The sequence below is a fragment of the Hippoglossus hippoglossus genome, chromosome 22, assembly GCF_009819705.1.
Source record: "Hippoglossus hippoglossus isolate fHipHip1 chromosome 22, fHipHip1.pri, whole genome shotgun sequence".
Taxonomy (NCBI): domain Eukaryota; kingdom Metazoa; phylum Chordata; class Actinopteri; order Pleuronectiformes; family Pleuronectidae; genus Hippoglossus; species Hippoglossus hippoglossus.
Window position 1 is genome coordinate 19,784,003 of NC_047172.1, and position 26,899 is coordinate 19,810,901.

At 42.3% G+C, this 26,899-nt stretch overlaps 1 protein-coding gene and 1 long non-coding RNA gene across 2 annotated transcripts; one reads left to right on the forward strand and one right to left on the reverse strand.

Moving 5' to 3' along the window:
* The first annotated feature begins 402 nt into the window (after positions 1-402).
* Positions 403-3,872, forward strand: LOC117756527 (serine/arginine repetitive matrix protein 1-like). The gene is made up of 10 exons (XM_034577074.1): positions 403-446; positions 535-807; positions 1,083-1,103; positions 1,203-1,293; positions 1,376-1,461; positions 1,678-1,758; positions 1,908-1,976; positions 2,167-2,247; positions 2,382-2,465; positions 3,504-3,872. Exons 5-10 carry the CDS (start codon positions 1,378-1,380, stop codon positions 3,870-3,872), a joined length of 768 nt encoding a protein of 255 aa, XP_034432965.1. The 5' UTR covers positions 403-446; positions 535-807; positions 1,083-1,103; positions 1,203-1,293; positions 1,376-1,377.
* An 8,971-nt stretch (positions 3,873-12,843) lies between these two features.
* LOC117755894 lies at positions 12,844-26,157 on the reverse strand. The gene is made up of 3 exons (XR_004612693.1): positions 26,147-26,157; positions 17,435-17,438; positions 12,844-12,999 (listed from the first exon to the last, which is right to left on the reverse strand). It is a non-coding gene; the product is annotated as an uncharacterized LOC117755894 (long non-coding RNA).
* Positions 26,158-26,899: the final 742 nt, after the last annotated feature.

Consider the following 26,899-nt stretch of genomic DNA (forward strand, 5'->3'; position numbering starts at 1 on the left):
ACAGATTCACGGCTATTGAGCAGTGCTTTACCGGTGAGTATTGGTTGAATACTGTCACTAGCATGAAATACTAATGAAAATGCATATTATTAATGTTTGTGTGTATATGTATTAAATCAATACAATTGGCCATGCTTCTATAGACGTGTTTGACTGTTTCTATTTATTTCATTAGTCATCCAATCATGACAGGTGATTTGATGATATAGAGCTCACTTTGAAGGCAGACAATTATTTCTTCAATGTAAAATATATTTAGAAAATCCTGCCTACATTTGTGTACTTATGATAATTAATTCAAATAATAATCAATGATTTTGATACATCTTGTCCAACTATTTTAGTAACAAGTCTGATATACTCACATGTGTCTTTTATTTTCAAATTTTTTTATAGACACAATTCATCGACCTCCTGCATCCAGCCCTTCATCGACCTTCAGCATTGTGAGTGTGGCACATTAAGTCATTCTTTGTCGTATCTGGTCATCAATGATATCTACCCAGGAGTAATTCACTGTATGGTCTTTTTCAGGTTCCTGTGTCCAGCATCCTCAAGACAGGCTAATCTAAATTTTCTTATTACATTTATTATTAGGGATTAGAGGGAAGTATTAAATTTGGTTAAATTAGATTGGTTTAGATTAGATATATATACTTTAGTTTAGCTTCTTGGGCTAGTGTAGAGTTGTACTTATAAATACAAAATATTTTTTGTTCAAAGCATTTGTAATTTCATATTATTGAAATTAACATATTTTGTGAGTTTCTCTGTTTAGGCATCCTTCACAGGTTCTGGATTTTCACGGTACGTTAGAGTAGACGAGAACATGTACTACACAAAGGACGTTAAAATGGGGAAAGCACACCTGTCAGTCAGGTTACACAAACTCTTAACTTGTACCCGAAATTGCAGGCCAACGTGTGACGAGGAAGACCAGCGTCCGGTAAAATATTTTTATCTTGGTGAGTATGTTGGATGCATAGATTTATAACTATCCACCTTGCTGTACTATTCTGCTTCTTTTCTCCTTACATTACTACTTTTCTGTTTTCACTGTGATCATCATCGACTGGACACAGACACGACAAACTTGTTTGAAGGTATTTAGAATAATAAAATATCATACATAATTTAGACTGACATTTCTGAACTTAAATTTTGTTACAAGGCAATTGTTTTTGATCCCCAAATTGTTTCAGAGATGCCGAGGAAGGGAAAGAGGTCACAGGCGCAAAAATTGCGCTGGACCAAGCTCGACCTGGCTGATCCAGCCCCACTCAGCCCACCCGTGGTACCTAAACAATAAATACGTAGCTGAATTTGATGTGATTGTCCTAATGTAATGCAAATAGTTTGTATTAAGTGATACGTCTCATGTATCATCAGGTTCCCAAAGTACAGACCCCTCCACAGCCAAGAAATGTTTGGAAGACGGATGGACCTACTCTAGCTAAAAAGGTGAGCTTTTTTTATTCACCACACTGAAGCATATCTATACAATAAGACAGTGTGTCATGAACTTGGTATTGTGTTACCAGATGGCTGAAACCCAGTCCCCATTACTGTCACAACACACACTCTCTATCTCTGTCTATCTAAGACTCTCTCTCTCAGGTATAACTATACAATAAACAATATCTTGAGTTTCACAAACTTGGTATCGTGTCTAATCAGATGGCTGAAACCCCTCCACCAGCCCGACCATTCTGGACAATGGACCAGTCACACACCCCTCTGAATTCTCCACCTCCAAAGGTATGGACTTTTACTTAGTCAATTATTCATGAATACTTGCTTTGCAGAAACAATTGTGTATGTTTTATAAAAAAACAAGTAGTGCTATGTTTGACAAAATGCCAAACATTAATAAATTGAATTCATGCCATCCGGTTACCGAAATACAGACCCCTCCACAGCCAAGAAATTTTTGGAAGACGGATGGACCTACTGGCTCCCATTCTCCAGCTAAGAAGGTGAGTTTTTTTTCACCACACTGAAGCATATCTATACAATACACAGTGTGTCATGAACTTCGTATTGTGTTACCAGATGGCTGAAACACAGTCCCCATCACTGTCACAACACACACTCTGACTCTCTCAGGTATAACTATACAATAAACAATATCTTGAGTTTCACAAACTTGGTATTGTGTCTTATCAGATGGCCGAGACCCCTCCACCAGCCCGACCATTCTGGACAACGGACCAGTCACACACCCCTGTGAATTCTCCACCTCCAAAGGTATGGACTTTTACTTAGTCAATTAATCCTAAATACTTGATTTGCAGAAACAATTATGTATGTTTTATAAAAAAACAAGTAGTGCTATGTTTGACAAAAAAACAAATATTAATAGATTAAATTCATGCCATCAGGTTATCAAAATACAGACCCCTCCACAACCAAGACATTTTTGGAGGACCGATGCACCCACTGGCCCCCGTTCTCCAGCTAGAAAGGTAGGTTTGTTATTCCCCACACTAAGGCACATCTATACAATACATTGTCATGAACTTGGTATTGTGTTATCAGATGACTAAAACACAGACTCCTCCACAGCCAACAAACTTCCAGAAAATAGATGCACCCAGCGGATCCTATCTTCAAGCTAAAAAGGCAAGTCTCCACCACCACCGCCACGACACACACACCCTTTGTTTTTGCTACAGTCGACACAGATATGACCTGAACCCAGACTTTTTAAATGTTAAGAGTCAACCAGTCATAAATACTTGATTTGCAGAAACAAATGTTTTATAATTATCAAGTGACTGCTATGACAATAAAGTCAAACATTAATAAATAAAATTCATGCCATCAGGTTCCCAAAGATCAGACCCCTTTGGAGGACTGATGCACCCACTGGCTCCCGTTCTCCAGCTGTAAAGGTAGGTTTTCTTTTTTTTGTCCTCCATAATTAATAGACACAGAACATATGTATTCAACTCCTAAAAATACAAACACATTCTAAACACATCTAAGTTTCCCCCAAAAAACATCTCAAATCTATGTTCTAGTCTTCAACTGTACACTGTGGTTATACTTATAAATTGATTGACATTGATGTCTTTTTGGAAACATAAGCTAACATCACAACAGCTATCATAAAAAGCAAGGTTGTGACTTCACCATTTTTCAAATTTTGGTACATAAAATGTTCATGTAAGAGACTAGTGGTTGTAGCCAGAAAGTCATTGGTGTAGTTTTTCAGGGCCTATCAGTGACACACTAATAGGGGAAATATAATTACTCAGTTATTCTAAAACAATTATCATGACTTTCAAAAGTATTTTTCCACTGAAAAAAATAAAGATGACACCCCCTAAATTGTAGTCTTAACAGCACGCCATCTCAAATTTGCACTTGCTGATATACTTGCACAGAGACAGGCCTTTAAATATGTAGGTCTGGCTAAAGATGTTGATGAAAGATTTCATTTTGTGTGCAAAATACAAGATAAATCTAAATAATAATCCTTCATTTCATACTTTGATCAGGTTGACCACTGGGCAAATGAAGACCCGAAGTTTGAGATGCCAAACAGACAAAGAGGAGCCATTTGGTCAGTGAGGGCCAGTCACAGTCAGAATAATGACAGATACAGTGCATTCTCAAGAAACCATCAGTGCACCTGTATGGCTCTCACGTTTTTGGCCGACCACAACGAGGGATTACGGTTCAACACAACCCACCTTGACAAAGTGCTTGAACAGGGAGATTCACTCTATGTTGGAATCAAAAACCAGCTTCTATTGGATCAAAGCTACATCGATGACCATCTGACGGATAAGGAAATGCCAAAGCGAGTTCTAACGGACACAAATATCTATAACGTGCATATGTCTTCAGTGAGATGTGGCGGCTAATGGCGGCAGTGGACAATGACTGTGGACTATAGTGGCATCCGATCTTGATGGTGGATCATGATCTTGCTGGCTGCTGACCATAGACTATGATTGCAGCAGGACTGCTTGATACATAGTATTTCTCCTCAGATACTTGACCATTACTGACAATAATCCAACAATTCACTGACCTTCAGTTATGCTTCAAAATGTTTACCCTTATCAATGCTGCTAAAACCTTTATCTTGATGATGTTCTCCTTTACACTTGACATCTATTGCACTTCTGTCCGTCCTGGGAGAGGGATCCCTCACATGTGGCTCTCTCTGAGGTTTCTACGTTCTTTTTACCCTGTTAAAAGGTTTTTTTTAGTAGTTTTTCCTTACTCTTGTTGGACAGAGGATGTCACACCATGTTAAAGCCCTATGAGACAAATTGTGATTTGTGAATATGGGCTATACAAATAAAATTTGATTGATGATTGATTGATTGATGCGTGAAGGCCCCAGAACACAGCTCTGTTGGTTGGTTGCCTCTTGCCAAGCAACTTGAGGCTCTGACAGCAGAAGTCAGCCATGCTGCACTCCTGGTATCTCCAGAGTGCTTTGCAGTGTTCCGCGACAGATCAGGAGGCTTTGGACTCTTCGACTCTCTCTCAAGAAGTGGACGAGGTTTTCCCCAACCAGAAGGAACTGCAGTTATGCTGACTTTCAATCATCTGAGTGACTTGATCAACCACCTGCACAAGCTGTTTCAAGACCGTGGTTGTTATGCCAGCTATGAGTTTGTGCCCATTTCCTTTCAATCTGTCAATTCCAGTGAACGTCCTGGGCAGGCAGCTGATGTGGAGATCCCAGAAAGTGCTACAGCTGTACCTCAACCAGACACAAGTTCACAAACCCCAGAAACAAAGTCACAAACAGCTTTCAACATATCAGAAGCAGAAACTGTTACTGCTGAGATCTCTGATCAAAATGTGCACATGCTCAACATTTCTTCACCTGTCCCACAAGCACAACTAAGTGTGGAAGCTCAAAGCCCAGAATATAATGCATCCAAAGCCAAACCCAAAGATCTGGGGTCTCATTTATCAAACATTGCGTAGGATTCATACTAAAAGTGTACGTACGCCCAAAAGCCGGAAATGGCGTACGCCAAAGGAAATTCCGATTTATAAAACCGTGCGCACGCACACCTCAACGCAATGTTCGCTTTATAAATCACAGTCCACCTGGAAACGTTGGTACGAGGATCTGCCTCATACTCCGCCCTCCACACGCCCACTTTCAACCATAAATGGTCAATGCAAAGCACGGCATGAATATTAAATTATGCTGCTGACCAATGGGTTTCCACCGTGAGTCCTGACGGAGTCACAGCATCAAGCGATGAGAAGAGGAAGCGAAACTTTCTGACCCTGACATCAAGGTGTTTGTTAGTGAGGTGGAGGTGAAGAGCGATTCATGGGACAGCAGTGATGTCACTAATAAAGAAAATACACTGATACTCTGCTGCTGCTGTGGATAATACAATGTGTGAGAGTGAAGACGATAGAAAGAACCGAGCCTGAAATAAAAAAAAGATCACAGATCACTAGAATCTATATCAGCTGATCAGACATCGCTGAACCCTCGTTTCCTCCTCATCCTTCTATTCGCATGCATCCATCACGTAGAATCACGCACCAGTGTCACGGCAGTATTTATTTATTTAGAGCATCGAACTGATTCCTCACCTCCTCTCTGGGATATTATTTGGAAAGTTTCTTCATTTCTTGTAAGTGATCTCCAGGTCGCTCTGTGCGCCTGATGACTCAGTCCCGTTCACTGCAGTGATCTGATGATACACGCACAGTGTTAGAAGATATTATTAAAACCTATTAATGACTCGGCTCCGTAACTCCGCTGTTAAATGGAATCTAAACGTAATTTGCTGTAAATTGATTTATATATGTTTTAATTAAAAGGTTTGTGTGGAACAGAAATGTCGCGCGATCAAAACTAAGCTGTTGGTTTTAATGTAAATTGGATCAATAATCTGGCTTCAGTTCACCACCTCACGTCTGTGTCGCCACTTTCCCGTCTCCAAAACGTTCGTACGCATGGGTCAGAGTTTGCGTGGAAATACGCAAATTTTCCCGTCAAGTTTGTTTTTATAAATCCCAACGTTTGCGTGAGAAGTAGCGTACGCACATTTCAGGCCCCGTTTTGTGCGTACGCAACGGTGATAAATGAGACCCCTGGACTTGAATCTGAAAGCAGGAAGAAATGTCTCAAAACTAAACAAACAACGTAGAAGAAAAGCAATGCGTACAAGTAAATCTACTCCCTGTGAACTGACTAGCATCACCAGAAACCAAAATGAAAGAATGAAATATGCCAGTTGTTCAGAATTTCGGATCAAGAAATTGCAGGCTATGAGAACTAAATATACCAAAGACCACCATTACCGCACTCAAAAACTGTTATCATCAAAACACAAATACGCAGATCCTTGTGTTAAAGGCAAAAAGAGGTTATGCACTGTCAGAAGATACAAGACAGATCTTGAATTTCAGATCCGGCATAAAAAATACATAGCCCAGAGATATATTATAGATTCTGATGTCAGAGAAACTAAGAAAACCTACACCACATCCAGATATGCACGTGACCAGGACTACAGGCAAAAACACAACCAACATTGTAAAACCAGGTGACCCTGAATTCAGATTGCATCACATCCTGCGCTGTACGCGCCACAAAAGAGACAATCTGGCTACCACTGCTGAATTTCACATTTGTCACAAGTTGCAGCGTGCACTCACAATAAGAAGGAAATACAGACGGATTGTAATCCACAAAACTCCACAGCCTGTAGTTAAACCCCAGCCTGAGATCAACCCGGTGATGAAAGCTGCAATGACTTTGTTCTGTGAAAAAATCAAGGATGGCCCCACCTATATCTGTACAGTGTGCCACAGGGCACGTTTTTCTAATCAAGTTGTGCATTGCAACAGGTCCAAATTTGTCAAAAAAACTCATGTGGTAGCAGCTTGTTTAACAGGAAAATATGTTCATGTTTGTGACTCTGAATGCTTGCCTACTTGTACTGTTCCAAAAGAAAGACAGCAGGAATGGATTTGCCACACGTGCAACAGCCACCTGAGAAGAGGAAGCATGCCACCCATTGCAGTGGCAAATGAATTAGAGCTTTCACCCATCCCACCAGAGTTAAGTGAATTACATGTGCTTGAAAGACAGCTGATTGCCAAAGTGTTGCCTTTTGCCAAAATTGTTGCATTACCCAAAGGACAGCAAAGAGCAGTACATGGCGCAGTTGTGTGTGTGCCATCAGATGGCAACAGTGAATGCAACAGTGAACGGTCGCCCAAGACCCAGCGGTGAAGCCCAGCTGTTGCAGGTCAAACTAGAAAGGAACATCAAGTACAAAGGGCATCAGTACTTCTATACTGTCAACGTGAAAAATGTGCTAGCAGGACTAGCAACACTCAAAGAGATGCACTCAGAATATAAAGACATTACAATTGATGAGAGTGCTACATTCAACACTGATGATCAGCCAGTGGAGGCTGATGAGTCCAAATTAGACCCAGAGGAAGTTAGACCTACAGATGAGACACAACGGGCTGAGCAGCCCAGGAACCCAGAAATGGAAACTAATAAAGATGCAAATGGTGAACAGGCCGATCAGTCCAAATCAGACCCAGAGAAGGAAAAGGAGGAACTTAGACCTGGTCTGGCCCTGGACACCTGCATGCAGCCACCTGACATAGCCCAGGAACTTTTATCATACGGCGATGGCATATTTAGCATTGCGCCCGCCCAAGGTAACAAACCCGTTGGCTTCTTCGCTATTCCAAAACTAGAAGCCATGGCCTTCCCTGTTCTGTTGCCAACTGGACAGAACACATTAGATGAGGTCCAGCCGATTCAACTGTCCCCAAGCATGTACTTTAATGCAAGGCTCTTCTCAGCAGATAGGAGGTTTGCAATGGACCAGAGTTACCTGTTCTTTTCGCAGTTTGTGACCCACATGGCCAAAAACAGCATGTCAATACAACTGCGTAAAGGTAAACCATTCACCAGAGATGGACGCAAAATTTCCAACCAGATGCTTCAAGATAATCACGAGGTGCAAAAACTCACAACGAACAAGGACGCAACTCGATTCATGCAACCTCTCCGAGGCACTCCAGCTTATTGGGAAAAGGCGCTGAAAGATCTGTATGCCATGGTCAGACAGGTGGGCAAGCCCACATTCTTCATCACGTTTTCTGCTGCTGAGATGAGATGGCCTGAGTTCATAGAGATAATAAAAGCTCAACAAGGTGAAAGTGTTGACTTTTCACGGCTCGACTGGAATGCAAAATGTGACATTCTACGAAGCAACCCTGTCACTGTAATGCGGATGTTTGCAAAAAGGGTTGACGCACTAATGAACAATCTGATCCTGTCAAATGGACAGCCCATTGGTGAAGTAGAAGATTTCTTCTATCGAGTGGAGTTTCAAGCAAGAGGAAGCCCACATATCCACTTGGTGGTTTGGATTAAGGATGCACCCAATTTTGGAGAGGAGGAGGACGATGAAGTGTGCGAGTTCATCGACCAGTATATAACATGCCAGATGCCTGACCCAGAGCTCCACAAAATCGTGTGTGAGGTTCAGGTTCACAGCCGAAATCATTCCAAATCGTGCAAAAAAGGCAACAACGTGTGCAGATTTGATTTTCCTAGAACACCCATGGACAAAACCGTCCTCACTTTCCCAGACGACCGTAAAGATGATGAGGTTGATGGTGAAGTGAAGAAACATAGTAAAAGTGGGGAAAAACACACAAGCAAAAAGTCCAACTCTAAAATCAGACCTCTTCGAAAGATACAAATGGAGGCCATGGACAAAATCAGACCTCTGTGGACTTTCCTCAACGAATCAAAGAACCCACCCATGTCTTTGGAAGAGCTGCTGGAGAAATTCAAACTGACCTACCAAGAATTCAGGACAATTGTTGAAAATCTAACCACTGGCAATGTCATTGTGATGAAGCGTCGTCCAATCGACTGTTGGGTCAATGGATACAATATCCATTTGCTGAGGGTATGGAACGCTAACATGGACATTCAGTTTGTTCTTGACGAGTACTGCTGCATCGCATACATGTTGTCATACATTTCCAAGCCGGAACATGAGATGACTCAGACGCTGAATCAAGTCATTAGTGAAGTGCGGAAAAAAGACGTCAATGAGAAAGATGAAATGAAGCAGATCATGCAGGCGTACTCCAAACACAGAGAGGTCAGCGCTCAAGAGTCTGTGGCACGGACATGCAGCTCGCCACTAAAAAAGTGTTCACGTAGAGTGGTGTTCATACAGACGGATGAAAACGCACTGAAGATGAGTCTTCCCATGAGCAGGTTACAGGCAATGGATAATTTTAAGATTTGATAAAGCGGGCATCAGTTGCACTTCTGTCCATCCTGGGAGAGGGATCCCTCACAATTTTTATTGCCAAGAAAGTTATGAAAGTAGTTTTAAAACAAGAGTGTACAAACTGTCTACATTATTATTCATTCTGTAAAACAAATCTAATTTCCTGCAACATTAAAACCTTTTTTGGTTACTCTATATTTTTGTTTGATTCATGAATTCTCTTGTACTAAGTGACTGTGAGACATACTTACTTCTTTCTCTCTCTCTCTCTGAAACTCGTACATTTTTATCTCTCTCTCTTAAAGCAGCCAGTCTGTCTCTCCCTGACGAGACATGATCACTGACATACTGTTTATTTTTGGACTTTACACACCATGTAGGGAACTGGAATCGTCTTATTTCCAGAGCTTCCAACTGAGCAGTGTGCTGTCACAGCCTATGAAACTGGTCAACCAATCTGTGACTCTTTGATTAGTTGATTAGTGTGACTCAGGTTAAATCAATGCCATTGTGGGGAGTCTGCTGATGCTGCAGAGGGGATATCAATAGAATAAGAGATTTACACATGCAGAGACAGGAAGTCTCTGATTCCTCCCACTAAAGCTGTTGTATTGATACAGTGGACATTGGCCTGGTGTTTCTGATTAGTGCCTCCCTGCTAATTAACTGAGTGGAGTGAGAGGGGATATTTAGATCTGCATGGGAAACAAGGGAAAAACACCAGGGAGTCAAGCTGTGGAGAGTTTCAGCTTGAGTAAGATTGTGTTAAGACATTGTGAACACACATTTTTTTTAACCAGTGCATTGCTAATCAGCACTTTACGTTATTTGATTTGTAAAAAATACAGATGTGCCAATATCCACGATCTATTGCAATCTAGGTGAAAAATAAACAGCTGTAATTCAACCAAGTAGGCAGCTGAAGTATAATAAATATTAACAGACTGTTAATAGTATTAATTTTATAAGAATTACTCACATTACACATCAAATTTGCCAACCATGGCAGTTTTGGGATATTTTTCTAGTTTAGTAATTCCTCTTTATTTAGCAACATTCAAATTCCATGCGGTCATGGTGGTTGAGCCAATCAAAAATATTCCGTCAATACTGCAACAAATCCCCCGTATTATTCTGGCAAGGGGTGGTGAAGCTGGATGTAGCAGGCAGAGGCAAGATGAAACTGTATGCATTCACACATGCACCTCTTCAGAGTTCAGTACATGTGTGAAAGCAGCTATGTATCTATGTATGGATGGATTATAATTTAACCCTGTAAAATGCCACACCCTCTCTCTTCTTTTTGTCTCAACAACATCATCCTTTAATGTTTTGCTTTGTTTCGTTTTTTTATATATATATAATCCAGGGAAAGTATAGTTCTATACCGATAGGCTTCGCCCTTTAAGGCTATCGCTAGTGGGTTTAACCCTCGCATACGCAGCACTGAATACACTTTAGTCCACGCCCACCTGCTGGGGGCTCCACCCCCCCGGTCTCACCTTGAGTATATATTGGACGAGGCCGGGCCGAAGCCCCCCCCACAAGAGCCACCGAAGAAGCAAGTGTGGCGACAATGACTGATTGGGGGGGATATGTGTGTTGAAAATGATGTAAAATATGTGGAATGTTTTGAAATATAACACAAACATCTTCCACTGAAGAGCAAGTTATCGTATGTAACACAGTCTGTCCCCGAGTCAGATGACTCTGCTACTGCAACTGTTACACACACATCCCCCACACTGTGTGAGCCAGCCGACGTTTACCTCTCAGTTAACAGGCAGCCCGGACTCACGGCACTAAGTCAGCATATCTCCTCTATCACACGCTTCTTTTAACAATAAGTGTGGTCATGAGCCCACAAGAGCCGTCACTACACCTCGTCCAAATGGACCGCTTTTCAGTGCTGGTGTGTAGGAAAGAGTCCGGCAGTGTTAATTTTGGCAGCTATTTTTGATTTAGTCTTAGTCTTTAGACGAAAATGCATATTAGTTTTAGTCACATTTAGTCATTTTTATCCTTCTTAGTTTTAGTCTAGTTTTCGTCGACGAAAACTCAGAACATTTTAGTCTAGTTTTAGTCACATTTAATAGCCACATTAAACTCCTTTTCTTCCCTTCTCAGGCCCAGGGACAGTGTTGTGTCTACAACTGCATAATAGTCTAGCTTGCAGTACTTAGGTTGTCCATTAGATATCCCTCCTAGCATAGGTCTATAGGATGTGACGTATGTAGGAGGAAGGGATGAGTTATCTAACACATTCGCGGAACGAGTGAGAGTTGCAAGGCCAAAAGAAAGTCCTTACTAAACAAACAGACAATCCCAGCCGAAGCTCAAAAGGCATCATATGATGTGGCATATTTAATTGCACAGGCAAAGAAGCCACACACAATCGGCGAAACGTTAATTAAACCCGCTGCTGTAGATAAAGTAGCCCGTGATCTGGAATCAGTGCCGCTGTCTAACGGGACTATTGCCCGGCGCATCACCGACATGGCCCAGGACATAAAGTGCCCGCTGGTGGATAGAGTTAAGAAAGGGAAATATGCTTTACAGTTAGATGAATCCACAGATATATCAAACTCTGCCCAGCTGCTTGTTTTCATCAGATACAGTTTTGACGGAAAACGTAATGCTGTTTTGCTACGCGCTCTGCACTCCGGAGTGGACGTCCACAGGTGAGGACATTTTTACAAAACTGGAGGGCTGGAGCGATGCTGGGGAAAGAAAGGACTGAAAGCGAGAGTCTTACAAGTGGCGCCGCACGTAAATTTCACACACTGTATTATTCACAGAGAATCTCTTGCAAGCAAAACACTTGAACCAGAGCTTAAATATATTCTTGACATTGCGATAAAAATGGTCAACTACATAAAAACACGTCCACTCAATATCAGACTTGCTCTTGCGGGGAAATGTGCTGAGCTGCGGGACGAGGTGCGCATATTTCTGATGGAGCATGGATCCCAGCTCGCTGACCACCTCACTGACCCTGACTGGTTAACAAGGCTGGCGTACTTGTGCAAGACTTTCTCAGCCCTAACATACATAAAGAATAAATACAGAATGCAGCTAAACGTGGAGAATGATCTCCGAGTCGCCGTCTCCAAAACAAAGCCGAAAATGGACTTGCTCTGCCCCATGCATATTGCCCACCTACAGTGAGTTTAAGAAATGAAAGTAATGTTTAGGCTAAAATAAATAACCCTAAAGTTTTTGCACATGGCAGCAATAAGGTGTCTGCTGCTCGTTTTGCATACAGACGCGCACAGACATCACCTACTTACAGCATGTGCTCACTCAGCCCTGCTGTTTATAAAGGGAGTTTCCCTGTATTCTGGTTATATTCTATTTCTTAAATTGCTATAAAATAATATCATGGCTGTAAGGCTGTTGTTCTTTTGTGTTGTATTAATGCCCGTGTTTGCATAGGCCTAATAGTGCGTGTGCGTGGCTGTGCGCAACATTATATACCACATCCAGGGTAGGTGGGGGTCGCCAGTCTCTGGCACCGTTATTTTGGGGGTCGCGGGCTGAAAAGTTTGGGAACCCCTGAGTTAGTCAACCACCAACATTTTCGTCTCGTCTCGTCAACGAAAGTTAAAATAGATTTAGTCATAGTTTTTATTTTCAAAGATCCGTTTTCGGTCTTAGTCATGAGAAAAAGGTCGTTAACGAATATTTTTCGTCATAGTTTTCGTCAACGAAATAAACACTGGAGTCCGGATCCCACTGCGTGTCCCCTGCCTCACGTGTTGTCATTCCTCCAGCTTCTGATGGATAGGATTTTGGCTTTCAGCAGTTAAATCATACGTTGCTGCTATTTCCTCCTGTCCCAAGGGTTTCGATGACAGATCAGTGTTCAGTCATCCTCTGATGAAACGTTTACTGAGAGGCATAAGGAGACAGGCGGGTGTCACGCTCCTTAGCCCCTCAGTGGGATTTAGCGCTGGTTTTACGTGCACTGGTAAAAGCTTCTTTTTAACCATTGGATCAGATTCCGCTTAAGTTTCTGTCAGTCAAGACAGCTCTGCTGTTGGCTCTGACATCTGCAAAGAGGGTCAGTGATTTGTCTGCTCTCTCTGTGGTTCTTCATGTCTCCGGATCCAAGGAGACGTCAGCTTGGCTATTTTACGCCCTAATCCAGCTTTTACGCCTAAAAACATCACAAGCTCTTTCAGATCGAGAGTGATCACTTTAGATGGGTTTTTCCCCCCCTCACAACTCAGAGCAAGAAGCCACATCTCATCTCCTCTGCCCAGTGGATCCCCCACAGAAAATCAGAGCGCATTCCACCAGAGCAATGTCATCCTCTGTGGCTCTGCACGGAGGACTGACAGTGGAAGACATCTGCACTGCAGCCTCCTGATCTTCCCTCTGCTCTTTCATCCTTTTCTCTCTGCGGAATGTCTCCCGCAGATAGAAACTCTGTACTCTGTACTGAGTGTCTTGTCAGAGTGATGGATTTTGGATGTCTCTGTACTGCGCTGTCCTTCTCACCTGTTGGTCTGTGGAGAGCTCCCTGATTCTGTCCTACTCTTTCTTTGCTGGACTGTTACAGTGCGTAATGTTCGTCTATCACTTCATACAGCAGTAGGTATCATTGTTCCCAGCCCTATCCTATCATGGAGAATTTCGTAATATTCTACTATGATGTGCCATACCGACAGATATGGTTTTTATGGTGCGTCTCAAATGGATTTTTTGGGGTTATTGAAGTAGATGTGTTTATGCTTGTGGTACTGTACAGACCCAGTGAGGCATGGACTAGTACGAGCTTCGCCCCTTTAAGTCTTGGGCATCACTGGTTCCCTTAATGGCTGAAGAATAGGTTATTGTTTGGGAACTGATCGCCCGGTCTCAGTCGAATATATACTCAAGGTGAGACTGGGGGGGCCACAGAAGGTGGGCGTGGACTAAAGTTTTCTCAGTGCTGCGCATGCACGCGAGGGATAAACCCACTAGCCATAGCCTTGAAGGGCTGCGCCTATACTCATAGAATCTAGAGTTACAGTACATAACCAACATTGTAGCTGCATAGACACATGGTAGTCTTGTATTTCTGTGTGGTATCACAGAGTGTGCTCCATTTTGAAGCTGCATCAACTACTCAACACACTTTCACAGCATTTAATGTGACAAACTTGTTAATTGACACACTCACAGATGAGGTATAATATGAGTTATTATATGTGGACTTGTGTGTTGAAGATGAAACTATCTGTGATATCAGACTACTTCCTGAATACCTTATTCAGGTTGGAAGTTTGCCCTTGGTGCAGATCCGTCTTTTTAGTATTCAGGCATTCATCTTATATATGAAAATGACATGAATGCATATTGAATCTCAACCTGCTGGCATAAAGAATCACCAGTGTGAAGCAGGAATGTATCGATCCTTTCATGTAGAAATCTCTCGGTGCCGAGCACTTGGGTGAAACTGTGGCAATAAAGCAGCTTTCAATTTTTTCCCCCGCTCATTACTCAAAAATGACATCTTTAAAAAGAGCTCACAGATTTACTGCCAGATGGAATTAAACCTAAAGGACTATGAACTGACAGCAATCTGCTGTATAGCTGTGAGGATGAGCCAAAAAGGACATGAATAAATATTAAATCTAAAGAGGTAAAAGCCCTTTTGCTTGATGAAATGTATTTTCCCCCACAAGTGAAGAGTAAGACACAAAGCAAAGCGTGACAGTCCTCTCTGTCAAATGTTGCAGGCAAAATGATGAATAAAGGCAAAAAGCAATATAACTGAAACCACGAAAAAAAAGAGGATAATCTTAGTGAAATATGTCATGCTTCCCAACTTTGCACCAGGCAGCACGTTTAGCTATGGATACGTGTCCACAGTTAAAAATGCGACATTAACATTTTTTGCAAAAGATGTGTTTGCTGCTGTGACAAAGCCTGTGACGTTAAGATATAACGTCCCACTCAGAAATGTAGGACACTGTGGGCACCCAGTCATTCTTCTGTGAGGGCAATACACTAGGACTACCAGGTTATTTTCAGATTTTTGTTAATATTTACCTGATTCCAGCTATTGGTTTTATGTTTCTATCAATAATACACTGTGTATAAGGTCTTCACTTCCTCTCACGATCCAGAAGTATGGCCAAAAATAACAAAAAGTCTGCACACTAGCAATAGTGAGTCAGTCTCAGCTGTCAATCATGACATCTCGTGTTTTTCCTTTCAGTTTTACGGCATTAAATACGTAATTAAAAACAAACTTTCCCAAAAATGAAAACTTGACCAAACATCATTGTGACAAGAACTACCTTAAATAAGGTAAATCCTCTTTGAGAAAAATGTATTTGACGCAGACTTGACTTTTTAATTTGGTCCATATCCCATCTACTAACATGGAGAAGGTAGCGATTTATGGCCAATACTGCAGCCAGCCATCAGGTGGCGATTGTGGGGAGTAGTCATGTCATCCAGCCTTATATGCAGTCTATGCTATGAACCAAGTTAGCACTGGCATTAGCTGCCTTTCCCAGTTTGTTAGTCAGTTCCCAAGTTCCACAAAATTAATTTTGCTGCAACAGCCTTACTTCCTCTGGTATGACTACTGGCCTATAGATGTATTTGAATGAAGAAATGATATTTGTGAAAGAAAGTTAGCCAAAGCCAAGGGACAAAGTTATGACAATGACGATGAAGTAGCTTTTGATCAGTTGAATGCATTTTAGATTCGGCTATAATTAAATCTAGTCTGACTGAATTCAAAAACACATTGAGTCTTGTTGTGTTGCCATTACTTTTACTAGTGCTTTCCATCCCAGTATCCACGTAAACAATTACTGACTTGATAGTTAAAAGCAACAGCTGAGAAATAGGGCTGGGTATCGCCAACAATTTCCCAAATCAATTTGATTCCGATTCACAAGGTCTTGATTAAATTAGATTCAATATCAATTCAGTTAGGGATATTTAATTGTACAATATCAATTTTGCTTGGATATTAAAGAACTCTTCAGAGAACTAAAGCTGTAAACTGTGCAAGGAAATGTCTGAGTGAGAGGCTCCGCAGCTTTTGCGCACTTTTTTCGCCTGGCCTCCGAGTATAAAGTTCGTAGAAAGTCATGTGGATTTCGATATGAAAAAACATCGGGGATTTGATGATGCTTTTAACGCTTGACAGACACAAAAAAAAATCTCCGGCTGAAAAAGAGTTGTCATATACGTAATTGTCAAGAGAGTTTGTGGTGATATAGCTGACGACGGTGTCTGTGTGTGTTAATATGTCACTTCCTGCCTGTCTGTTGCAGCTAGCTGCTTCACCTCTCACCAGAATAATGCAGAGGATTTGTTGATGTTGTGCATGTGTGAAGGGCAAACTCCGGACACGATTCTCCAGACTTTACTGTCATGTCATGCCTGAAAACGGCTCTCAAGATAATATACAACACAGTAAAATAGACTAACTTTCCAGAGAAAAATGTTTCTGTCATATACCCCAGAATAAAAGACTGACATGCAGTATTGGATCATTCACTTGTTCATAAGGGCAAATGGAGGGAGTGACTCATTTTAAAGTATTTCCTTGTTGAAACGTTTCGGATTCAGGGAGTCCAAGACATTAATGTCGTGAACTCCCCTTTCCCCAGTAATTCAGCACCCGGAAACTGACCTGCATCTCAACAAGGATACGTATCAACCAGCTTTGCCATATGGAATGAATGTAGAATCTCCCTTTTCTTTCCTTCTCTCACTGACATGTCTGCTCCTTGTAGCTGTTTTCGGGTTTCCTAGCAAGGAGCCAAGAGGCGTCAGGAAGCGATGAGGCTGTCACGACTTCAGCCAGATCTTAACAGTTTCATTGTCTGTTTTCTTATTTTTTGCATCACTAACTCTCATGTCATTTCAGATGTCAGCCACTCCCCTCTGCTCTGCATCACGTCGTCACACGGATCCCATTACCTGCCCCACCCCCAGACTCACCTGCTTTCCATTAGTCATTACTCGCCCAGTATATCTACCAGCTCATTTCCCTTGTTCTCTGCCAGATCGTCCAGTGTGTTGGTGCCTAGCCTTCCAGCGATTTCCCTGCTTTATCTGTTTTGCCTGATCTCGTCTCTGACCTGCTTTCTGGACCCTGGATTCCCTTTTGCCTGCTCCTTATCGGATTTGTTTGCTACCTGACTGACTACCTGGCTTTTGACCCCTGGATCGTTCCAATAAACCCTGAACTCTTGTATTTCCGTAAACCTGTTTCTGTGTCGTGCTTTTGGGCTCACGCTTGACATTTTGCCCACCCCGACAGAGGCACTAAATTAACAGATAGATTGTAACTTCTTCCCTATGGGCACATGGGGTTGAAATACCATTCTGTTATTTAATTATTATTTAAATTTCGAAGGTTAAATAAGTAGAGGGACAGGGGACAGCCTTGTTTCAAACCTCTTTACAAATGTACATTTTTTAAGACTTCACCAGTGTTATAAACTATTTTACATTTTGAATCACTGTACAGTTTCTTTTTGGACTAATTATGGATAGACCAACATTTAGTTAGTGTAGACATTTGAGCACTTGAGTTTTTATATAGATAATTGTTTTCATGTTCCTTATGAGCTTTAATGTTGGCATTGGCATTAAACAAGTTAAATGACCCCCTTCATACACTCACACTTGACTTTAATTGATCTATTTATTTTTGTCAACCAGTTCTATGAAAATGTATTAGTCAGAAGCGGGAAAAAAATGAAGGTAATGTAACTTAATAAAGTTGTGTTTAAGTATTATTGTGATCTGGGCCAATTAAAAAACATTATTTCTGATCTATGACACATATTTAAGAATGCCTAAATTAAGTCAATATGTTGTATGTACACAAAGAATATATTTAAAGGCTACATGTTTTACATTAGACCTTTCACTGTATATCTTATTTATAGAAGTTGACCAGTATAATTGAGTTCACTTGATTCAAACATTAGGTTTTCATCCAGTTTACTTTATATGTATTAGTTTGACATAATTCTAGTTTGTCAATGGGTTCCAGACAAAAGAATTTGGTAAACCCAACATATTTCTTTCAATTACTTTATTCGCCAACACAGCAGCAGCAAACCGTTGTTAGTTGCAGCCCTACATATTGGCAAGATTATAGATCAGCATAGTCCAAAACTAACAACTAAACTGCCGATTCACATATAAATACCCCAAAAGATTTAGTTAACAATGTGGTCTAACAAAACAGGTTTGCATTTTTTACCTCCACCAAGGAGATTATGTTTGCATCACCAATTGTTTAGCAGTATTACATTAAAGTACTGGATGGATTACCACGAAACTTGGTGGAAGGATGCGGTACGGTTTGGAATATAATCTATTAAATTTTGGTGTGGATCCAGGATTTTTTTTCCCCACCTTCTTTAACATTGTGAGAAGGGGACATTTTTATGTTTACACCATTGACAGGGAAAAATGCCTCAATCTAGATAAAAAAGAAAACAAATCTAGCATTTTTGTGAACAATGATGTAATTTAACTAATTACATTTACTCAATTACTGTATACAATTTTGAGGGAGTACATTACTTTACTTCAACAATAAAATCCTGCGTTTATATTAATGCATGTGTAATAACATAACACATAACAACATACAAAGTGCATTCATTGTGAAAATGGCCAAGTAAGTGACAGCCATCATTGGAAATTAAGTTTAAAATTTGATACTCACAAAGTTTGACTACTGACTACTGAAGCTACTGATCTCTCCGCTGGCTCTGTGTCTGCCTGGAGGGGGTCTGTGAAGCCCGGGCAGCTTCAGCCTGCAGACAACAACATGAACAACATGGTTATTGATAATGATGTGGGAAGCGTGCCAGGCGCTGTGCGTAACATCAGGTAACTGACCTGTTGTCTCTCCCTCTCTGCCACCTCCTGGGCCCGTTTCTCTGCCGACTGTGGCCATATTCCCTGGTATTTGGCTGGCCACAGCGCTTACAGTTGAAATGTTCGCACATCTTCCTGGTCTTGACGGGAAGGCCCATCTCCTTGGCCCGCCGCTGCTCTTCCTCCCGGACCTTCCTCTGCCAGGCGATGGACCTTTTGCACGGCAGCAGCAGAGGTGGAGGCAGTGGGTGGCACAGCACAGGTGATGGAGGCGGCCAGTGCGGAGGAGGAGGCGATGATGATGATGTTGTACAACGCAGGTGCCAGGGGTCCTCTGCGCGAGGCGTCCTCGGGGATTGAGAGCGTGAGAGGCTGGTCAGAAGGGTCCGGTGGTTGACCTCTGGGAGTTGGAAGGTCGTTTCTTGGGCAGGGCGTGGGAACGGCGTTGTAGTGAAATATTCCCTTATATTGTTTTAAAGGGGACTCCGGCCCCTTGAACTGATAAGATTTGAAGTTGTTCCTTTTAGAATCTATTTTTCCATTGGGTGTTGACCTCCAGCAGTAGGATCTTTTCCCCCTGTATGAAAATTATTCCATTATCTTGTTTTAGGAGGGATTCAGATCTGGGTTTGTTCTGGCTATGGCCATGAAAAGAAACTGGTGGTTCCATTCTTTGGCCTTCAGCTTTGAACTTGTCCCACCTTGTCATCATTTTTATCCCTCTTTTTTTTAATTTAGTTTTTTTTGTAAAAAGGTATTGAACTTTATACAATTTTTAAACATAGTACCTTCACAAACAGGTGTTGAGGTTGATAAACATTTTTTTGAGCGATAACTATTTACATTTTTGTTTTACAGGTTTAGTAACATTTCAACAATACTTCACTCTAACAAAACAAGTTTCTTATAAGGAAAACTATGTACATTTTTCCAAAATCTTTAATGTGGTTGACCTGTTATGAGGTGTCTTTCTCATTCAGTTCGTTTGGGAATCTTGTGTCAAGTCTGTTGGTCCAATATCCCTCTGCCCGTCTCCTCTGGTAGGTTGTCCAGTCCTGGTTGTGTTGGAGTCCTCTCATGCGCAAGTTCCTGAATCCGTGTTTCTGGAAGTGCTGGACCAGGTATGTCTCGGCTTTGTGATTGTGTACAATGTTGTACTTATGATGAGAGAGGCGGGTTCTTAGGGAGTTGCGTGTTTCCCCTACATACTGCATGTGGCATTTTTGGCATTGGATGACATAAACGCAGTTTGATTATGTCATGGGGATGTTTTGTGGTAGTGGGTAAACTGCCCCTGTTGTCTGGTTTTTGGTAACTTTCGGGTCCCTTAGTCTTTCTGGGTGTGTCATTGGTGGTTTTAGTTTGGCTCTGACTAGTAGATCCTTGAGGTTAGGATTTTTTCTGTAGGCCGAAATAACTTTAAAGTTGTGACCCAGTGTGGTGTTTACCAGCGTCTCTTTGAAGTTCTTTTTTACCACATAGTTGGCCTGCCTGGTATATTTTGAATAGACCGAGATTAAGGGGATGATTTGTTTTTCTTCATCCCCTGGAGTCCTTGTGGTCTCCGTATCCTGGTGGACCTGGTTGTTTATCCTTCGGAGAAGGGACCTGGAGTAGCCTCTTTGTCTGAGTGTTCAAAAAAGTGTCCTTTCTGCCTCACATTTATCCTCCTGTCTGGAGCATATTCTACTGAATCTTAGTAACTGAGATTTGACGATCCCTGGGAACACGTGCTTTGGGTGGAAGCTCTGTTTATGTAGCAAAGCGTGCGTATCGGTTGGTTTGAAGTATACTTTTGTTTGCAGTTTCCCACTTTACTCAAAGTCTGCACCTTTGTAAACCGTGGTGACCAGGAAGTTTACTCGTGTGTCGCTCGTCTCTGGTTCTTCCCTGATGAAGGTATGGTGGTGCCATAGAGGCCATCAAAGTCCTGTTTTGGGTGGGTCCAGATGCCCCAGATGTCATTGAGGTACCTAAAGTATTGGGTTGGGAGTTTCTCGCATTTCTGGAGGACAGTCTCTTCCCAATCTGCCATGTAGATGTTAGCATAAGCTGGTTAGGGGTAGGATAGGGGAACTGAGCCCGCCTCCTGTTGAAGGTGGTGGAAGGTGCACGGTCCTTCCCCCAGGGGGCTACCTGGTCCCAGTTTCGCTGACGGGGACGACCTTGTCGCCTCCCATATCTCACTGTAGTCCATCCCTCATTGTTTTGGTTAGAGTAACTCATTTTGTGTTATGTATGATTGTGGTTTTTTATTATTTATTTATAGATGATTTATAGTTGTTTGTACAGTCTCCTTGGTTATCTGTCTATAATGAAATATAATTTATAATAAGGGTGTAATAATACTATTTTTTATATTTATTAGTGAGATATATGTAATCAAGTGTGAAATATGTTTTATTAAAAGGTCAAATTTATGAAATCCTCCGGACGACGTTTCGACCCTCTTGGGTCTTCTTCGGGTCTTATTCGGCACGTAAAATATTTCTATCTGAGGCTGCAAGTCTGAGCTGTGAGGTCCTTCCACTACAATGTTCAGAGCAGGGGTTAGGGGTTAGGCTGGACCTGGTGCGACGGCTCTCGTGGGCTCATGGTCACACTTACTGTCAAGAGAAAAAAGTGTGGAGGGACACTCTGTTCGTGTGACAGAGGAGATGTATTGGCTTAGTGCCGTGAGTCCGCGCTGCCTGTTAACCGAGAGGTTACTGGCAGCCGCTCACACAGTGTGGGGGATGTGTGTGTAACAGTTACGGCAGAGTCAGCAGACTCTGGGACAGACTGTTTAAAGGATATACTGCTTTTCTTTGGAAGATGTTTGTGTTTTATTCCAAAACATTCCACATTATTAACAGCACACATATCCCCCCCACAAGTCATTGGCGTCGTCCCTGCTTCTTGGGAGGTTCCTCCGGGGGGTTGGACCAGGAGCAGGCCACCCGCCGACTCTTGTTTCCCCATCACGGTGCCTGCCGTGCAGCCGGGAGCGAAGGTAGATGAGGAGGGGGCTGAGCAGGGGGACGAGACGCTGCCGCTGTCGCAGGACGTCTCGTTCGCTGATGCTGAGGATCTCGGCGGTCTCACCGGTGATCCTGTGATCGGTTGGACCGGGACATGTGCCTCCGGATCTTGTCCGCCTCATCCACAGTCTTCTGCATGTGCTCAAATGCAGTCTGGAGACGAGGCCCGAACAGTCCGTCAGGACTAATAGGGGCTTCCAGCAGCTCCTTCCTGAGGGATTCTGACAGGTTAGAGAGACCCAGCCAGATGCTTCTGTATATCATCGTCTGCCAGGCGGTAACGCGGGCAGACGCGACAGCAATGGAGGCACTCAGGGACAACAGCGTGCTGCAGGTCTTTGCCAGCTCGTCCGGGCAGGAGGTCAGGCTCGATGGCCATTGAGTTCATCCAGTGGGCTAGCAGCGTCACGTTGTTCGCCACTGCTGGCGACTGGACGGCACACTGATGCGAGCAGTCCGACAGCCTCGCGATCATCTGGCTCAAGGGGGAGGGCGTTCATCCTGACCCCGAACACGGCAGCCAGGCTCGGCTCCAGAGGAAGTACTGGAGGGAAACCACGGTCGGAGAATCCCACCACCCTTGTGATGGGCACATAAGAGGAAACCGGGGCCTTTAGTTTGCCCGGCTCTTCTGCTGAACCGGACTGATAAGCCTCAATGCCAGGGAAGCGGGGCCAGAGAGCGTCGCGCTGGGGCGAAAACACCTGCCATCTCATCCGGCGGGGCTGTAGCGTGAGAAGATGGCACCGTCAGGTTCCTGGAGGCAGCTGCTTTCTGGATGATGTCAGGAAGCTCTTTAACCAGGGCGCCAATGGCCGTCAAGGCAGTGGAGGCAGGCGGGAGGTCCGATGATTCCGACCCCTCCGGCTCGTGGGGGGGAGCTGTAGCTGGATCGTTGGGTGCATCTTGAGCAGCGGGAGCAGAGTCATCAGACTCCAGTCCTTGCTTGTCGAAAATGTCAGAGTTGCTGTGGCAGTTGGACCCAGACGCAGAGTTGAAGCTTAAAGTGTAATTTTAATACAAGGGACAGAGTCTTTAACGAACAAAACTGGGAGCACAAAGGGAGAAAATACAGGAAGCTTACACGGGGGGGGTGCAGAGGTGCAGAGGCTCAGGAGATCCGGACAGGACAGGAGATTAGGACGGGTATACGGGTAGACACAAGAACACATACGACGAGAGACATACGACGACGATCCGACAAGGACAAAGGGAAGAACCGAGGCTTAAATACAGACACACAGGGAAGGCAGGGGCAATTCGACACAGGTGTAACACATGAGGACTGGTGCAGACAATCACAGACAGGAAGTAAAACTAGATATGAGACACCAGAACCCAGACTACAAAATAAAACAGGAAACAGAACCCGGAGTGTGAAAACATGAAACACAGGGATGTACTAATAAACAGAAAACACTTTGGAAACCGATGAAACTAAACATTGATAAGTTCAAAACCCTGACAGAAAAAGTCTATCGCCTCGTCCAAGCAATAATACCCCGGAGCGGAGAAACCGTCTCTGGCGACATCGGCAAAGGCATCCGCTCACCTGCGCTTCTCCTGCTCCGACAGGTGTCTGCAGTAAGGACAACTGGCTCTGGGAGTTAGTGCCAAGCCGACGTGCTCTGGTCCCAGTCACGACTCGCAGTGGGTGTGCAGGTCGAACGACATTATGTACCCGGTCTGGCAGACGGGGCATATGCGGATGTTGGAAGACATCATAGAAGATCCGTGCTTGTTCATGCTAATGCTGAAGAAAATGGGAACTGATCGGGGGTGGGGCCCACAGCTGGTGGACATGGACTAAAGTTTTCAGTGCTGCGCATGCGCGCGAGGGATAAACCCTCTAGCGATAGCCTTAAAGGGCGAAGCCTACACGATATAGAACCAGGGGGCACAAAGTATGCTGTCTGAGATCTTCTGGTAAGGCGTTGCTAGCCATTCCAAAGTCTAGGCTGAAAACCAAACGAGATAGAGCCTTTGCTGTGAGGGCCCCTACACTATGGAACAACCTGCCAGAAGAGATTTGCAGAATCAGTTTCCTGTTTTCTCTCTCTTCTTAAAACACATCTATATAAAAAGCTATTATCGCATTAGGTTTATCACTTTTGTTATCTGTATCTTTGTTTTTTCTTGTCTGTGAATTTCTTATTGTTTTTTTTAAAGCACTTTGTTGCTTGTATTGAAAAGTGCTATACAAATAAAATGATTATTAATCAATAAAGCAACTGCACTAAACACATTACAGACATTTCGAGTATGAAAACAAATTGTAAGATTAGGTGTAAGATTTAATTCTGTCAGAATTTAGCATTTAATTGGGAACACATGCAATCAAATACAACAGCTCTGTAATCAATTTTTTTATTTGACCAAGCTGAGACATTTTCAGTTTTTAATTTTTCTAATATTTTAGGAACAAGAGCAATCAATTGTAAACACATAAGGGTGTAATTCACGGTGCTGCTTTGGCAGCACACTCGCAATCACTGCACCAAAAAATATAACGGTGGATTCCAGTTTTACTTTCCAAAGTTAGGAAGTACTGTCTCATGGTAGTATAAACCACTGTGCAGTGTTTGGGCATTTAACAGTCCTGAGCGTGTTTCACTGTTACCTCTAGCAGCAAGTCCCCACCAACCCATTTTTAAAGCAGGGCTATTTTCTCTTCATGGCCCCCTTGCGCATGTGCAGTTTAGTGTTATTCTTTAGGGTTTTTTCTCTGGGGTCGTATTACGACTCAAGCATCTCAAGCCTAATTGACTTAACAAAATGTTTTCTGATTAAACAGAATATTTATATTTCATACAGATAACGAAAGACAAAATAGCTTGGACTTTATTAGAAAATAATATGTTAACCTCACAAATATTTTATGTTAGCTGAAAATAAATTAAAAAAAGACATGTAAAGCAAACAAACCACCTTGTTCCCTTTTTTGAGTGTACCTGACATAAACATCTGTCCCGGGTGATCTGATCATTAAGTAGACAGCTCTGAGTACATTGGTTTTCCCATGGCATTAGAGTGCATCTTCTACTTAAAAGTTAAAACTCCTTAAACTTAAACATTTTAACAATATGGCACATAATTAGGACTGTGTCCACTTTGCTTTTGTTTCCTCGGTAGCTTTCCACATTTAGAGGATTAGCCAACATAAAATTCAATTTAAGCTTTTATGATCAGAGGTAAACATGTTTTCCAAACACGATCCAAACACATTTAGTCACAAATTAAAGTTTGCGTGACTAAAGTGATCAGTTATTAATAAACCAAAAGGTAATCTAATCCAATTTCCTGGTTTAACCTTCACCAGGTGTATCTTACCTGTTGATCCTCTATTTGTCTGTTAGATCTAATGAGGCCATTAGTTTCTCTACAGAACCATAAGCTTTAGGATGATAGTTTTTACTTTGTCATCCCACCCCATCCATTTCCTGTTGACATTGTTATTACATTAATATTTAAAACCGTTAGAGTCAACTACCATAATAACCTTATTTATAATATATGTCTATGAATTTTTTGGAGCAAAACCTCAAAGAAACAGAATCATTTGTGTTAGGGATGCAGTAAGTGTTTGTGGTTGTTGTGCCATAAAAATCTAAAGCATAAAGGTTCATATTTATATACTACACTTCTATCATGACCCCTTTTGCATTCCTTTCACCATCACCTCCCTGTTCATCTGTCCATTGGTTTGCAACTTGGTGTGTGGACTATGTTTCTTTTAGGCAGTAAATGTCATGGATTTTTCAGCCATGCAAAAAAACTCCCTTATTTTCTTGGAATCAAACAAACTTCTGCAAGTCCACCATTGAAGTTGTTTCTAACATGATCCCTAATTATAGAAATATCTTAAATTGTACGAGTACCAGGATGGACAGATGAGTCCAAAGGTCTGGTGTAAGAAAATGTAACGTCAATCAGACTTACCCAGTGTCCTTGACTATAATATGCAGTGGAGAGGATTTACCTTTTAACTGTGCAGAGCAAGATTCCTTATCATCTCCCATTGTTTTAATATAACTCAAAAGTGATGATGATGGCTTTTGATTGAGAATATGCCGAAGAGGTAGTTGTGTTTTCATTATCTTTTCAGATGAAGATGAACTTGTTCCTCATTGATCAAGTCCAACAAAGAACCTTTGGGTTTGTTGTTTTTGTGTGTGCAGCTCTCGTTTCATCCATTCAAGCTCTTCCAGCATGTCTAATTTTGAGTTTCTCCAGGCATTTCAGCTTCAGGTGTGTGTTTCCATGTCATATGAGCCAACATACCAATATGTGCTCTCAGTATGTATCTGCCAATGGCTCCAGTTTAAAATTGTAGGTCCTTGCTCTTATTAGTGTTGTTGTTCTAGCCCGACAATCCTTTTTCCTCACAGGAACTCTTCACTTGACATGGCGTGGGTGTCTTCCAGAGCATCGCCGTCATCTTCCCTAAACAATAGTCAAAAGCAACAGCTCAGAAACATTCACACATTTGACTTTATCTGAAGCCCTTGAAACACTGTGGAGGAAGAATTGCGTGCAGCTTCTTCGAATACACTTTTCCCACACACACAGTAAATCTGACTAATGTGGCATATCTGTTCAGCCAAAAGTGTTGATCTTCAATGCCCCAGAGCAAAAGAAGGTCCCAATCCTCCAAACTGAGATTCTGTGTTTTCAGACAAACTGAAAAATGTAGACCTGTCATCCAGCATTGTATCATTTACCAGCTTAAAAGGTCAAATG